Source organism: Empidonax traillii, unplaced genomic scaffold (assembly GCF_003031625.1).
Source record: "Empidonax traillii isolate 1590-97213 ecotype Southwest subspecies unplaced genomic scaffold, ASM303162v1 scaffold36:size2505666, whole genome shotgun sequence".
Classification (NCBI taxonomy): domain Eukaryota; kingdom Metazoa; phylum Chordata; class Aves; order Passeriformes; family Tyrannidae; genus Empidonax; species Empidonax traillii.
The window spans coordinates 502,344-519,790 of record NW_020955229.1 but is presented as its reverse complement, the minus strand read 5'-3'; the positions used below and the strand labels follow the sequence as shown (position 1 = coordinate 519,790).

The 17,447-nt window shown below is 40.0% G+C and overlaps 1 protein-coding gene across 2 annotated transcripts in view; it reads right to left on the bottom strand.

The window, feature by feature from the left end:
- MCTP2 (multiple C2 and transmembrane domain containing 2) overlaps positions 1–17,447 on the bottom strand; it is a 121,716-nt gene that overhangs the window by 47,154 nt on the left and 57,115 nt on the right. For both annotated transcript variants that reach the window (XM_027877971.1, XM_027877972.1), the window contains 5 exons: positions 13,803–13,905; positions 12,062–12,164; positions 2,978–3,079; positions 1,983–2,057; positions 1,080–1,199 (listed from right to left, as the gene is read on the bottom strand). In XM_027877971.1, coding sequence (XP_027733772.1) covers positions 1,080–1,199; positions 1,983–2,057; positions 2,978–3,079; positions 12,062–12,164; positions 13,803–13,905 — 503 coding nt within the window. The remainder of the gene's footprint in view (positions 1–1,079; positions 1,200–1,982; positions 2,058–2,977; positions 3,080–12,061; positions 12,165–13,802; positions 13,906–17,447) is intronic.

Sequence of the window (17,447 nt, the reverse complement as noted above, 5' to 3'; positions counted from 1 at the left end):
CCTACCTACTCAAATGTGTAAGCCATCCCTCTGACCTACAGGGTGAAGACAGCTCCTCTGTCTTCACTCTGGAGCTTCTTTAATCAGGAATGGTCTGCTTTACTCATCTCTGGTAAATACAATGAAGCGTTTTCTTTAAAAAAGCCTTTAAGCATCTTACAATTCACAGACAGTAAAAGCAGGAGAAAGTCTTGGAGATGTGACTTTTATATTGCTTAATAAACACTCAACTCAAAAACTTTCTTTCTGCATGCTGGACCACCACAAAACGATTCTGCAACCTTTAATGGCATGCCAAACATTTCAAGCATGAAGAAAATGTCACACCGCAGAATAAAGAGCAGGCAAAACCTTTTTGTGCTTGAGTGGATTACGAGAAAACTGCAAATGGGGTGTTTACTACCAAGAGGAAAAAGGAGAGAGATGAAAAGCGGGACAGGCAGGTGGAGAACTTGGTTTTTTGTTTGCAGTGTGCAGCAGAACTCACTGACCAGCCTTTTCCTTTTCTCTCTCTTTTTTTTTTTTTAAATAATGTATTATTACAGCCAAGACAATAAATCTGCAACAGGCAATGTCAACACAGGCATGGCAGGAATTGATAACCTGCAGTGAAACGCAATGGAAGACGGAATGAACAAGACCCATCAGCTCACTGTGTCACACAGACCAAAGGCATCTCCCTACAACACCCTCTCGGCCGCCACGTCCTTTCTTTCCTACCACCAAGCTGCCATGTCTTAAATGAAAAACAATTCAAAATTCCAGAGTCAGCAGACAGTTACAGCCTTTGCACGGTGGCATCACCCACCATGGACATGGGCATCCCCAGTGCTCAGTGCAGGTGGTGAATACCTCTGCTCCAAGCGAAGGAAGGCTATCCCTGAAGGTCTAATTTCCATCCCCACCAGGCCCAGTGTGGCCCAAGCTGCCTTGAAACCCACAGCCCTGCAGCCACAGAGCTATAAAACACCAATAACAGCGAACGATAAAGGGCTTTACGCTGGTGGAGAGGAAGGCACGGTAACACTCGAGATCTTATATCACTTAGCCTCATGCAATAAAAGAAGAAATCCACTTACCACAAATGCTATCAAGCTCTTTACTGTGGACTCCCAGAGAAAGCAGCTCCAAAGGAATTGTATTGTATTCCATATTGCCATGGTGATTTTTTTCACGCGATCAACATTTCTTGATAAGATCTGATAAATATTGAGTGGGAGGAAGGGAGGAGAAGAGGAGTTTAATCAAACACACTAATATCCTACTATTGCTTCAGAAACAGGGATAATTTAAGCTACAAATGCACGCCAGGGCACATATTACAAATAAAGCCTCTATTTCAGATACATTCTCCAGCTCCTGTCTGCTTTCTGCTTACACCCAAACCTTCCAGATTTTCCTCAGCCCTTAAAAAGAAAAAGAAGAAAACAGGCCTGTCTTGATGCCAAAACTAAATAAAACAGCTACACAAACCTACCTTTATCCTCATCTCATTCTCAAAATACATGAATGTCTCAGGAAAAGGGCCAGAGAGAATGTAGTCTGCACCTCTTTTCTACATGTTTTGGACTAGTCCATAGAAACAAATAGGGACTTATTACAGGACACCTTTGTTTTTAAAAGAATAATGGCTATTGTTCTAAAATCCTATGGGCTTTTCACATAAGGAATTCAGCCCTGGTTTCTTTCTTCCCAAAGAAGGGAATAAGGCTCTCGTTGAGCTTTAAGTGCTGCGAACTGTGCAAAATCCACAGCTATCATTTTCCCCACTCAGAAGCACAAAGCAGAACTACTGATGCAAGCTAGATCAGAAAGCAATTTCATGTTAACACAAACAAACCTTTTAATATATACAGAAATACACTGAATTTACATGTGTTCAGCATTTTATGCATAAGTAGGTTTTGTTCTTGCAGCCGTGCTACAGCAATTCAGATCTTTCCAAAACAGATGCAAAAGCTTAGCCCAGACACAATATTCACCTTTTTAGAAAATTTGCGGTTTTCCTGAGTGAAGCGCTTTTCTCGGGGTTTGAATGTTCTAATACTTGCTTTTATCTGAAAAAAAAAAAAAAAAAAAAATCATGTAGTTTTAAATGTGTTATTTCAGTTTCATATCATGAGTGCTGTTCAGAAAGACTAGGAATTTCAGTATCTTATAAGGAATTTCAGCCTCTGTGTGGTTTACAAGTTGCTTTTTAGACATCTTTTCTACAGTGAGGATGGTGAGGCAGTGACACAGGTTGCCCAGAGAGGTGGTGGATGCCCTATCCCTGGAATCTTTCAGTGGACAGGGCTCAGAGCAATCTAGTCCAGTGGAAGGTGACCCTGTCCAGGACAGGGTGGTTGGAATGAGATGACCTTTAAGGTTCCTTCGAACCCAAACCATTTTGTGCTAAGAAAAACACAGATGAGTTAAACTGGGCAAGGTTGGACTCATTTCAGCAAGAGCAAAGCTGTGACACAGTCCAGGATGCCCTTAATAAATAGGAGTTAAACTCGGTAAAAGGCTGTAGGGCATAAACGATTGAGACTGACTCAGTCACCGAAGCACACTGTGTCCATGCCTCATTAATTTTCCTGTCAACACCCTGGGAAGAGAACATCCTGGGTCAGCTTTTCGGGGAAGAAGTAGGTGTTAAAACCAATGTATAATAAGATGAACATTAAGCCCTTTTTTGGCTGTTTGTGGCCACAGCAATCGGCACCTCCTTCCCAAGGCGCTTGTGGTTATTTGTCAAACCAAAACTGCACCTGCCTCGTCCCATCCACCTGGAGGGGCCACAGCTCTGATAGTCCAATATTTCCTCACTCATGACATCAAACATCCCTCTACCACCAGATGCAATCGGGTCAGGACTTTTCCTGCTTGGATTCTGGTTTGTAAAGCGTCACCCCCTCCCACCACCACCCCTGTCCTTGTAGATTCGCACTTTTCTTACACCAGCGATAAGCAAAGAGAAAATACTTCAACTTACAGGATTAAATAGGACATCCAGCTCCAAGTAAATTACTCCTTTTGAAGCACGTTCCAAGTCTTTATTCTTCAATGTGTAACAACTTTGTTTACCGTTTCTAATCTATAGTTTGGGGAGGGGGGAGAGGAAAAAGCATCAATATTTTCCTGGCTGTAATTCACAATATAATTTAAAGACACTGCAAACAAATAAATAAATATAACTCAAGCCCAAAAAAAAAAAACAACCTTCCCCAAACCCTGATAATATACTTGGAGCCTGAAATACAAAACGACTGTTGGATTAGAGACCTATAAAATTGCAGATTAAATCTCTTATGGTCCAACTTTAATTTACAGACCTTGTACTTTATAGTAGAGCAGTGCACGCAATAACCAGTCTGAAAATTCTGCCCTGGAAGCCAGTCAGTTGATGGGAAGTAATCAGCCTCCGTTATTACAGGTTTAAAATGGGATTTTTTTCCCCAAAGTTCAGGAAAAAAGCCACAAACAACAACTTTGCCTACCTATTGCACACTCCAGTACGCGAAACCACTTCTTAATGCTTAGTTTATTGCAACGTTGTCAAATTATTACCCAGCGAACAAACGCAATCCAAAGAAATGAATCAGCTGAAGTGGAGCAAATGCTAATGCAACAAATGTTCAAAATTAACTAATTCGTGTAAAAGACTTCTCCCCCCCACCCCACCCCTGAATTTCAATACCATTTTTATGCTCTAATCCACCGGTTGGCCCTATCTCATTAAACATCTATTAAAAAAAAAAAAACAACCACCAATGGAAAAAACCTCCCTCACCATTTTGTAAACTATTTGGCTCAAATCAAAAGCATTCTCTCTTCAAAAAGTGATGGCAGAAATGTATTTATTATACACAGTAGGATATGTATTGATTAAACATTTGGCTTTTTAGGAAGCAGACCAGTTAATTCCAAACAGCAGTAACATAAAAAACTGCAGCTTACCAAAAAGCTACATCGAGGGGCTGTAATGATCAAAGATTAAAGATAACAGAGGAAATTTGGGGGCATGAAATTGCAACCATATTTAAAACGGCTATTGCTGCTCTGGCATTTAGAAGAGGCACTCATATAAACCATGGCAGAAATGAGCAAGGAAGAAAAAAAAGAAGGTATAATAGGAACCAAGTGATTTCACAAGACAAGGGAAAGGTCACTTTCTTTCCCAGTGTTGCTCCACCATTTCTATACTAAACAGTTCATCAAAGGGTAGATGGGTTTTCTGGCTAAGGACTGAAAGGGAAGAGGGTTCTCACAAGAACCAACTTTGCATCCTCTGTGCCCTATGACCAGGAACTCCAGTTTTTATCTATTTTCTCATCCAAAGCTTTACCAGTTATGGAGACCTATGTGGAATTTATTTCACCACAAGAGCACAAAGGATGCTGCAGCTCCCAGGGAAGGGGCAGGTAAAAAAAATATTTTGCAGATCTTCAGCTCCAAAACAGAAATGCTGCTGAAAGACTACCCCCTCTTCTAGGGCCAAATGGACTGGTACTAGAAGGTCCTTGGGGCAACTGTCACATAAAGCATTGTCAATCCATCATAAAAGTTTCTGCTATTTCACCAAATGGTTTCCTCCCCACCCCCACAAACAAGAGCAAAAAAAAGTTACTGTAAGAAAATGAAATTTTTTTTTGAAATTCAATATTTTGTTCAATTTCCCAAATTTAATGAAAAATGGATTTACTGATGGTACAGGCACTAAGCCAGAAGGATTTGGTTTGAGGTTGTTGGTCCAAGAGGATGCCCCAGCAGCAGGTTTAGCCTGAGCTTTGATTCATGGATTCCCTCGAAACAAGAGAGAATGTACAGTGTTCCCACAGTGTCTGCAGAGATGTAGACGCCCAATATATATCACAAAATCCTAATTCTGGATTCTCCATAGTTGTTAATTGGGAGCTGAATTTCTCTGTATTTCAGCTACACATATGTTCACCACATTTTATCCTGTTAAACTAGGAGCAACAACTAGTGAGAAGTTCACTTCATATTCCTTGGGATATATTTCTTACATCTTTAAGAGCAAAACCCGCAAGGAAAAAGAGGCCACATGCCACTAAACTGATAGAAAAATGAAAAGAAATGTATCTGAGTATCTGTGTCTGATACTGTGGTATTCTGCACTCAAAAAATGGTTCTGACTTTTGGGAAAGACTATTTCAAGAGCTGGAGCTGAATCAAACATTTTGGGTGTGTCTGCAGGTGTGTTCACATAGTAAGTTTTAAATCAGAAGCAAATAACTTCTATCTCTGTATTTGGAAAAAGTGGTTGCTTGTTTCTTGGGAAACTTTTTTAATGGTGTCATTATTTTTGTTGCTTCTATTGTAAAACTGAACAGGGCAGAAAGTAATGCTGTGCAAATATAGTTTTACAGTCAGCTTCATTTGGCATATTTAATTCTAAGTGTTTGAATTGTCTGGAAAAAGATGTGCAATTATAACTCAGCCTAAGACTAAACAATCATACAGATATCCTAGCTTTTGACCTTCTTCAGAGGGAAAAAGCACAAGAGGAAAGAATGACAGGCTATGAAATGGCCTGTCTCCATTGCATTTTCATTTGGATAAAAAAGAAAAAAACCCTGAAAAAGAAGTCAAACAAAAGACTCTCTCACATTTTTGGCAATGTGCTAAGGGAGTGCGGTTCAACAAAAGGTACAGGGTAATTCTAACACCCATGACTGCATGGAGATTAGATCGGTGGCATGTCTCAACTGTGCCCAGAAGAAATCATGCAAAATAGCTTTAAATACCCTACATTTTCATTGCACGCTGTTCTTGGGCCAGAGTTCAGATTTTGTTCAGCTTCTCCCTCAAGCTCGAGAGACAGACAGTCATATTAATTTCATTCTGGATCTGTTTCCTTCTCCTCTCCGGGTCCTTTTCCCCAGTCTCTGCTATTTACAAAGACCACTTAAAGCCTCTCTCCAGCTGTGGAAAAGTGAGCAGCCGGGGCTGGGGTCCTTGAATGAACCTCAATGTCAGAAAGATCAGGTTTCTCCTATCACCCGAACATCTTCTGCTACATACCTGATGCTCTCACATGGATTTGAGTCAATGAATATTTCTGATAGCCGTGTCTAAAACAGGTTATCTCTCCTAAGAATGTTAACACCTACTTAGGGGAAAAGGGAAGGAAAGGACTGTTCAAATTAAATGTGAAAATATCTGCAGGTAAGCACCTTAAAGAGACATAATCAATATTATTCCTTTATTGATGATGCTTTATATCCTCACTGAATACCAATGCCTGCGTCCTCTGAAAGCTTCTTAATAGCATTCAACATATTGGGGCTCAACCACAAACCAAGATTCCCTAACCCTGGGTTTAACATGAGGACAGTAGTGCCTACCCTACCAACAGACTGTATTTTGCAAGGTCACCATCAGAAAAAATAGTCTGGATTTTCATCCCATGGGAATTTCTGGCTTTCCTGGGGCATCTTCCTCTTCTGAGTCAGCACCGAAAGACAAAACAACGTCCATATTTTCACAGAACAAACTGTAGATTCTATATCACATCCCTTCTCCATACAGGACCATGTAAAGGAAATTACCAGTTGGAAGAAAAATCTAAAATCCTTTTTGCAATAAATATTTCGGTCCACAGAGGCATTCAGGCAAAACACTGCCAAAAGTTGCCTCTAACTGAAGGAAATGTTCAGGTACCCGAGACCACCACACAGTCAAGGTCCAAAGTGCAGCGGGTTCCTTTCAAATGAATGAATATATTTGCTAAACTCTTCACACAGATGTCCCCAGTAAAACAAATGTGACTAAACACAGTATTGATGTAGCCAGCCAATGCTAAATCTATTAAGCAACAACCTTCTGACCGCTTGGGAATTTTAATGAAATAGCAAAAGCCAAGATTGATATGACACAAAACACGGAGCAGACAGGACCCTTACGCAGCAAAGCGTGTTTTTTCATTGCTCTTGTCTCAAAGAAATATGGTTTAGTGGCTTTTTTTTTTTTACATTGATTTTAAGAAAACTTCACTCTGTATCCAGCTTTGATGCAGATTCAATGTCATATATTGATGACCTGACAGAAGAACGCTGGGTTAAACCTCTGTACATCAACACCCGTGACGTGTGGAAAGGGTAATGGCTACTCTCCAAGGGTAATTCATCTAAAGCATTTGGGAACTCTGATATTCCTGCTTGAGCTCATTGCCAATGCACGATGTCATCCCATTTGCCCTGCATAACATAAAGCTGTCTTGTAACAGACCCACACCTACCCTTATCAAAGGACTTATTTCCCCAGGAAAAGAGGAAAGCAAGTCACATATGTGATCCACCTGTACGTGAATAAATAATGTTTTGTTTCTCTCCAGGCTTGCCATGTACGTTGCACCAATTCTGTACAAAATGCCTGTTCATTCACCCCTAAACTCTCTGCCCCAAACACATCATTTTTAACAACCTTCCATGGGATCCAAAGCGGAACGGAGATTTGGGTTCTTGGCAGACGATTGTTATCCAAAAACCAAACAGATATGGACTGAAAGCAGGCAGCCACACGAGGACTTCCAGCCAGTCTGGGGAGGAGCTGAAAACTCTGGGAGCACAAGGATCCTAGGTAGTAGTTGAGAAAACATTCCTGTTGATACCATTTCAGTGAGCAGTGGATGGTCAGAGGAGAATCTAACTTCAGAAACAAGGGGCCGGGGTTTTTTTCTCTGGAAGAGATGTGGGGGGATTTTCTCCATTCAAAAAATCCTGGTCCATGATCAGGATAAAAGTCAGAACAGAAAACACACTTCACAGCTGCCTCCATTGCATAAACACAGCAATTTCACCTTCTCAAACTCTAAGACTTTCTCCTGGAAAATACTGTGCACTTATGGTCAAGTGCTCAGTAACTGGAGTCATCGGGTGTCTGCTCTCTGAATCCAGGTCATGTTTTAGACAATTAAGCTTCCAAAAAGCACACTATTTGTTTTCAGTGTATCACTGGCTACTGACCCTGACTGACACTTGAAAATATTTCATAGACCTCTTCCTGTTTGCTGAAAAAAGGGTGCAGCTGAGGACTACACTGAGCTGATAATCCAGCAGATAAAAAACATTCCATTCTGCGCTACAACTCTTTACTCAAAGGTCTTTCTACATGAGGATATTTGATATACTCTGCTTTCAAATTCATTGAAGCACACTATATGCTCCCATGCCTCTAATAACTTGCAGCCTTCTAGGAGATGGGAGTCTCTTGAAGCAAAAGAAAAAAGACAGACCCTCACAAAGAGACACACGGTTGCTTTTACTAAGATCTAGGACACAAAGGAACACAGAGATAGAAAGGACTTCTTTGATAATTAGTTCAAGTCCCCCAGAACCTACAAAACTTCTAAACCTATCAAACTTCTTTCTTGAAGTAATAAAGTTTTTGCCCTACTTCTCCGTTCCCCAGGTTCTTCTTCCGTTTCTAGCACAAAAGCCTGCTCTGTTCAGTGATGTGCATGGTCTTCTCTTTCACTCCCCAGGCTCCAAGGTGGCAATCTCCCTCTCAGCCCAAAGGTTAGGCAAGGCACGGGTCGCCTCTGACAAGACAGTGATCCATTTTGCTGAACACTCTGGCAGCACTAATCTGTGTCTTTTCCAGTTTAAACTCTGCTTCTGTGAACGTGACTGGCCAGAGCTGTGTTTGAGACAGGCTGATTAACATGGAAAAGCTAAAGCTAAAATGCAAATAACTTCTCTCCCTCTATCCCCAAATTCAGTGTATTGGTACCAAAATGTGTATTTATCCGATGCTATTTCATCATGTCTATCAGAAGAAAGTGAAGCTTGCAGCTTTATTCATCGTTTGGCACCTTGAAACCCTTCTCACGCTGCCCAACTTTCTGTTTTTCTTATTTGGTGCCTGCATAAGCCTATATCACAGTCAAAGCTTAAGGAATTTCACAATCCCTAAAGTTTTATGCAATAAGATTATCTGGCTGTTAATGTGATGATGAAGGTGTACTTGTATTTGTAAAATGCCAGTGTGGGACTACTGAACACATTTAACCCAAAATTCGTTGTCAAATTAATTAAACATTTCATATCCCTCCAACATGTACTTTATTCAAGGCAATTTTTCGTTAAGAAAAAAATCTAGTCATCCATGAACAAATCCTGAAGTAAACTTACTTCACATGCTGACAGCTCACAAGTCTAACTTTCACAATTTTAACAAGTAAAACATGGCAAATGCACATCTATTTTCAAAAGACAATTTAATGTCAGGCAAATATTAGGCCTGATTACCTAGAGAAATTAAACCTACATGATTGTGACGCTTCCTTGCATCTTAAACTTTTGTTCTCTTTTAGTATATTTATCTATAAATGGTTCAAAGGATACATTCAAACTTATAGTCAAAATGACAACATGCATTGAAATTCCCATTTCAACAAAAAGAGCTTAGAAAATTACAGTTTTCTGTCTGAGCAGACCAAGTTAATAGGTGCAAAATGTTTTTAATCAGAAGCAGAGATGAGTATATTTACACTAGATTTGACTGAAATACGAGGCAGAGAAGTTTGGATGGGAAGTAAGAAGATCAGTTGGCAAGGCAAAGCATAAACAATTTTTATTTTATTTTTTTTTTCTGTCTCAAACCTTGGACAAAAAAACCCTACGCTGAATACTTTGGACATTACCACACACATGCACTCCCCTCCTCTGCCTTGTTACATGCTTCCTAAGGGATACTTGACAAATGCCTATAAAATCAACAGAAAATCCAAATCTAACATCTTCTCACTGTGAGCCCACACAGCCTGCTGCCGATCATGCAGACCATTTGGCAAGCACCGGATCTGCAGGAGAGCAGCTGCTCCAGCCACTCTCTTCCAGTAACATCAGAGATACGAGGACTTGGGGAAAAATTAACAAAGTGATCAAAAATGGAATAAAAGATGTTAAGAGGTTTTTTCCTCCCTGTAAACATCAAATCATCCTCCATGCCCAACTGACTCTAATATTGTTCTAAAATAGGAGATATTGACAACTCAAGCTGCTAAAATAGACAAATAAGCTAAAATATCCCCAAAAAGAACTTGCAGTCCGAGCTATGGAGGGAAGTGCATTGCACAGAACACAACAGCCTGTGGGGCACCAATAGCTCAGTATTTACTCCTTAGATCCTATAGCTTAGGCTCTTTATATCCCCAAAATGCAGGCGTTCCCCTGTTTAAAACTCCAGTGTGAACTGTAAAGAGCACAGGGTGGATGGAAACAAACACACTTTCTTGAAGAGATTCAGAAGTCACATTGCTTTCAACTCACATACACAAGAAATACACTTATTTAGACAAAATTATAACAAAGCTGGAGCACACTAGTCTATTCATTTACCACTATAAAGCATTCCCTAGGTTGGGATTATATCCTCCAAGTCAGTTCAAGAGTTTTCTGGGCACCTCATTATTTATTTGGAAGCATCAAATATTTGCAGTTCCCTTCTCTGAGGCTGACTGGTCCCTCACCTAAACTGTGCTGATGCTGTTGGGTTTATATGGCCTGCCTCGATCAGATGGGACCTTTGCTTTCCCTCTAGAAACCTCCCATTTCTCCAATTTCTGGCAGGATAGAGCCCCAGTAACCTGTCACTGCCTTTCCTACAGCAGTCCACCTCTAAAACTCAGAGACAAACTCTCTCCTTAACCCAGAAAGATGTGTGCCAGCCTTTCTGAAGGGGTGAATATGCTTTCACAGGGATGTTTCAAAACAATACTGCAATTCTGTACTCTGTAATTTCAATCAAGGATCCACCATCTGCCTACTTGAGAGCGCTATTACCCACAGCATCACACCGTGCATTACGGAAAGCATCTCACCACTGCCTGTATCACCGGAATCACGTTACACACTGCAAGCATAAATGTCATCACAGAACATCCTGAGCTGAAAGGGACCCATAAGGATCACGAAGTCCAACTCCTGGCCCTGCACAGGACAACCCCAAGGATCACACCGTGACGTTTGTGCAACAAATCACCACCACGAATGTTTGTGCAGGGCTCAACGCAGTACTCACTGAGCAAATACCTGTCACACCCCTTCCTCTGCACAAGGTACCTACTGCAAAGCATCCCCACCACAAAACTCGTGGAAACCCCCATGCCTACAGTTAAATGTGTTTACATGACTTGACTAATATGACACAAGAGTCCCATAATGTTTCAAGCCTCGTCTACTAATTGATTTAATAAGTCACAGCATAGAAAGTTCTTCCTACATGTTACTGTAAAAACTACCAGAATCTTCTGTGACACTGCACGTACACATGGAGCTGTTTACATCCTCTTGATCTGGTTTACTCATTATTATTACCAGCCTTGTTTCAAAATTAAATCAGTCTTACCAAACACAAAGCTGCTTTCGCCCTGTTCCTCTGTTAAAGTCTTTTAATGACCCTTTCATGTTCCACTCTCTTTAGCCTGGCCTTTTTTGGCTATTTCTGAAAAAAGCTTCAACTCTCCTTAATCTCCAGAGCAACCACTTTCCCATGAGCTCTCTTTGTTTCCAGTTTTGATTTTATACTCCCATGGTAGCGCTCTCTCCTCACATATTTGTTTACAGAACAAAAGCCACCAGTCTTTAAAAGCACTATGGAGTGGAAAACACCCCTTTTAGGTAATTTTATTCAGCTGTGCCAATAACAACAGCTATCTCTAGTCAATCCTACTGTGATGTGCAATTACTTTCATGGAGTAAAAAGAGGCAAGATGGAACAAAGACATGCTGAAAATGTTACCTTCAGAAGATGATGTGGAAACATACAGAACAACTCAATTATGTTTTCAGACCTACATGGCTTACAGTGCTGATGAAGTACAGACATTTCTGCAATTTTCCTCCCAATCAACCAAATTTGCTCTAAAATGGTTTGACAATCCTCGTTACACTAAGGAGAACTATAAACACTGCCAACTAAGGCATGCACAGATCACAAAACCTGTTTATCTCTTAAACTGTGTTGCTTTGTGCCACGGGGAAAAGACATGCAACCTGTCCCCAGCAAAACCATCAGTGTTTGAATGACACACGTGGTAAAGGTAACTTACAGACAGCAAAGGGATGGCAACTTTTCCAAGAAAATCAGGGGGTTTATCTCCATCTTCATCAAAGACTGTCACTTCCAGAACATCGTGAATATCTTTGATAGGGCTGCAACAGAAAAGCACAGACACATAAAAAAATTATGTACATGCACACAGTTTCCTCTACAAAGATCTGAGAATTCTGTTTTACTAATTAAGTTTGTATTACCTTGGAGTATAAAACTAGAATTTAATTAAATTCCCCCCAAAATGAATCAAATGGTGGATATTCCCCAAGCTTTCCCCTAATGTTTCAGTCCCGTAACTAAGTGGAAACACTACCAGACAGTGACATTTTTTTTGTGTGTATTGGCAATGTTATCAATATAAAACTCAGCTCTCCAACAGAGAAAGCTGGTGAGTGGGAGAGGTCAAGGGCTGAATTCAAAACCAGGCTTCACTGCATTAAAACTGCACAGTGACACACACAGCTAAGTGTGCTGCAGAAAGTCTGAACATGATGGGAAAGGCTTTCTGGTGGCTTTGAATGCTCCAGCTGAAATGGACTCACCACACAAAATAATTCACACTGCTCCGAAACAAATCTAAAATATCAGTAGCTTTTAAGGTGCTTAATTAATTTTTTTTTTAAAGGGACAAAAATCTAAGGAGAGATGGGAGTGCCTCACTGCCTCTGCAGTTTTGATAGTCTGTCCATGACATTCCTGAAACCCACAGGAAGTATAGGCACAAACCTTCCTTTTTAATAAAATAAATTTGGAATCTTATTGGATTTATTTTGCTGGCTGAACATCCGACAAGACTCATCTGCTGGCACAATCTCAGAAAAAACAGTGATGAGAGGAAGCTTCTGGAAAACAAAGTCAGAGAACAGACTCCAAGAGACAAGCTCTCAGCTGCACCCAGGAATTAAACAGAAACCCAGCAAGGTATTTCTATAAAACAAATCAGATACTTTCTATTGTGTTCTCATCCAGCCTAACATTTATGAATGTTGCTTTTGCAAGGAATTCATAGTTCTCAAACTGTTCTTCCAGTGGGCAGATGCAAATGTCATAAATGCTCCACCGCCAGCCCTTGTGGTTGCTTTCCTTGCACAAACTGCAACAGTCTTGGAAATGTATATCTCATTCACTTATTCACAAAAATCTTTGTCAGCATAAAATAAGATTAAAAAATTGTGCTGATTTACAGCAATACCTAAATTATAACTTTTGCTATTAATAAAGTCACCAAAAGAAAAAAAGAATACTTTGATTTCCATAAAAATTTAGGCTTCTAATTTGAAGTGCGTTTGACTAGTTTAAATTCAGAAGATTTACCAAAAACAACGTGAGCTCTAATTTTTTGCTTACTTCAAATTCAACAAGGATTCCACCAGGGTTCAATGAAACATATTTTATTTTAATATATGGAAAATGTAGGCATGAGTATCTGCTCCCAACTTTCTGCTACATTATCTCTTGGATCCAGCTATGACTCCATTATGTCTAGTCATGATTCTTCCTATAAATATCACAGTAATTTTTCTTTTAATGACTTCTATTAATAAACTCCATGCAAGAACTAGTAAAAGGCAAAAGGCTTTAATTAAGTTATATTTGAGATTTCTCCAACATCCTCTCTGACTACGAAAAAAATGACATATCTTAAACTTGACCTTTGTATTTTCCCAAAGTCAATAGCTTTTCTAGTTAAGCTGCTAACTGGAGTTGCAGCATGGTTTCAAAAGCAATCCACTTACAATGTGAAAACTTTGTTCCACTCTGGATTGAGGTTCTTGTAAACAGTGTGTGTTTGAAGCATGTCGTTTCCCAGCTCTAATACACAGAAAGGATCACTTTTGCCTAGGGAAAGATCAGATAGGTTAAAAAAAAAAAAAAGAAAAAAAAAAGAAAAAAAATTAAGTGGAACTGTTCTGGTATTTAGCATGCAGAGTCTTTCTTTGCAGTAGAGCTGAGGAATTAATTGGTCAAATAAAATTAGATCCAGTAAGACAACTGCAAAGTGCCTCGTTCTGCTGGAATGACTTGCTAAATAAACAGTATCTCTGATTCACTCCTAGGTCCAGAAACTCTCACACTTACCTTGTAACTCACTGAGGAGGCTTCCTTCTAACACCTGAAATCTGAGACTTACAAGTGTGAATCATCTCTAAGTCTCTACAGCAAGAAAAATCTGTTCATGCTGACAATTACTCAGATGACATTATGAAAGCGGTACCATCGTTCTGACCCAGAGAATCATCAGTGCTGCAGTTACACTCTCTGTTTTATCCTCTCCTTAGAGGTTCTGGTCTCCTTCGGTTGATTACAGGATTAAGCATCCACACCACGAGAAAAGAAGCACCACACTGACTGAATCACCAGAATTTCTTCAATTAGTTCCACGTGAGCAAGTCCTAGGAGCTATGAAGACCCTACACCGTGCCACAGTTCCAACAAAACCCAACATCAAGTGAAGAATCCATGCATGAACCAGGTATCACACTTAACAACAAACAAACCTCCCCCAAAACAACAAAAAAAACCAGCCTCCTCTCAAAAGAAGGATGTCAACATGGAACCTATTATGGTGAAGACACATTTGCTAATGTATTTTTTGATAGCTCACGTTACATGAATTTGTAGCTTTCCCAACTTATTGCAGCTCAGCAGTTTCCATCATGAACGCAGTGCCCCTTATCAGCATGTCTGGCTCAGTATCTGACTTAATCTCATCTCCAGTGCTCATGTACAGCTCAGCCACAGACACCCCAGTCTAATTTCTTTGTAGGCAACTAAATATGTCAGCAATGCAGGGATTTAGATAGCAGACAAACAAGATATTTAAGCAAAAGCTGTCTTTTCCCTAATCCCTATTTTTGGTATCATTAATGCAGAGTCCTTAAGGGTCTTACACTGAGAAGTTTAAAAACTAAACAGGAATCTTTTCAGTATGTAAACACTGGGTATTAACTAGTCAATACTGGTAAAGTTTAAAGACCACGTGTATCACTGGAATCTATTTGTCTTCTCCTTTTCAGCTTACATGCCCATTCCCTGATAAGTGTGGAAAATGCATGTAGCCTTTCAGAAAAACTGCTTGAAATGCAAACTGGTATATGCCAAAAACAATCCCACTGTATAATTTGGTATTCTGAATGCTATTTTTTGGTCAGTGAGCAAATGCAGTGTTTGAGAAGAACTCTCATGCGTACACAGAAAACATCCAACAAAGCAGAAAAAGTCATTTCCACGTCAACAAAACTATTATCTAGGAATATAAAAGTATGGAAGGCTCAAACTGGGCTATCTGTGGCTGAAGAGTTTCTACACATATGATACAGCTGTGTGGAAACTTAGCCCCTGACATTTATGTTGAACTTATGGATTTTCAAAACACTGTTCAAGACCAAAGCAGATTCTCTGTGTTTTCTAACTGCTTTTATTATAGCAGGTTGAAAACCTGCGATTAAAATCTATAATGTCAACATGCAAGCAACTGACAGCAGAAATCCCAATCACACCAGAACCCAATCTTTACTATGGGAATAAGGTATAAGGTGGCATTACACTCATCATCACGTGACTGGTCTGCAGAAGTTCATGGACATAAGATTATGGGACAGGACAGGGAGGGAACACTGCTCACACTGCTCCTCTATTAACCCTTGGAAATCTTTGGACCTCTGATTGTCTCTGCCATTTTCCCTTCCTCAGATTTTTAGCTGGACTTTGAATTTACTTTTATCAATAACAATAAATCTGAGCAGTCTCCTTGGCAATGCAGGAAATATGACACTGCTCTAGGAGGGCTCTATTATGGAAGCCCATAATTGCTGCACTAATCATTTATGAATGGCTCAGAACAGATAATTAATCTTTATGTCTCTCATTTCACGATCAGAAATTATGCTATTTTTACCTAAAATGGCTGCATCCTTTTGCAATTTGGTGGGTCTATTACAGCATAATACTAGGATATTTTCAGCACTGCCATTGAAAAACAATTTGTCATTTGCTTCATGAATCAGGCTCAAAGCCTGGGTTATTTTGAATATAATGACAGACTGAGTAACCTTTTACTTAAGCAGAATTTCATTCTGTGCTATGCACAAGGAATGTGTGTCACATACTCCGTATGAAAAGTCTTTGAACTGCAGAATCAAGAACCTGCGTGTCTCTTCCAATGTTCATTATCCACCCACATGCTCCTGTTTAAGTACTGAGGGAAAGGGGGCCAAATCCATCACTGATGAAACTGCTTTAGCATCAGCAAAGTTTTCCAAAGGGTAAATAACCTTCCGGGCTCAGCTCTTTCCACGAACACTGGCTATATTAAAATCTCATATATTTCTAGATAGCCCCAGCCTTGCCATGTGCCAAAGGCTCTGCTCTGCTAAGCTACACTTATTAAATTAGTCAGTAAGGTGCAGTTACACTACTAATATATGGACAGACACATTATGTCAATTTAGAAATGGATTTCTTTGCAAGTTTCCTTTCATTACTGGCAGGTTTTCCTGCTTGTTTTCAAATTAAGTTCTTCGGTTCCTCAAAGTACTGCTCTCTGCATTAACCTTTTTTTTTTCCCCCACTTCATGATTGAGCAGTGAATTGAAAATAGCACTGAAATAGCACATGATTAATTGCGGGCTTTCCGCTCTGTTTCATATTTTAGGAGCAACATTCTCTTATGTAACAATTCCTTCACAAATATGAGGGAATGGGGCAAGAGTGTTTTCTCTCTAGCATCTTTCCTGCCTTTATCAACAAGTTATCTTAAAAAAATGACTGTGTCAGCAAATACACAGCACACAATGCTGTGTCTGTGAATTATGAGCTGCTGTGAGATACAGAAGGGAATTAAAAGGTCTCCAGAATCCTGGAGAAGTTGATAATAAAAATAATAATATCCAGGCAGTCACTACAGAGAAGTATCAATCCCCTAGACCTTCCCTGGAGGGACAATATGAAGTTGAGGTTTTAAAAGGTGTTAGTGTCCATTTCTGTCAGGACCAGTCACAAGCTGAGGTACAGCTCAGTGGAAAATCCATCCTTTTTGTGGAGTAAGAGCACCACAAGGGTCATTCCAAATTGAAGCCTCATATAAGCTGTGAGAGAAGCCATCACACTCACACCTCCATTGCTGACAAGCTTTCTTTTTCAGGTGACAGCCTGCAGCATCACCCAAACCCACACACCCAGCACCATGTCAGACACCCCCAAAATCTTTCAGTTTTGCTCCAAACTCACAAGACACCTGATAAAAGATGGAGAGGCTTTGCTTTGCAGGTGCTTTGCAGGCACCATCACTTTATATCAACACTTATTTTACATATTCCTGCTGGAAGAAACACTTAGCATGATGTGCTGCTGTAAAGGTATCTGTCATATTGCTCAGATCT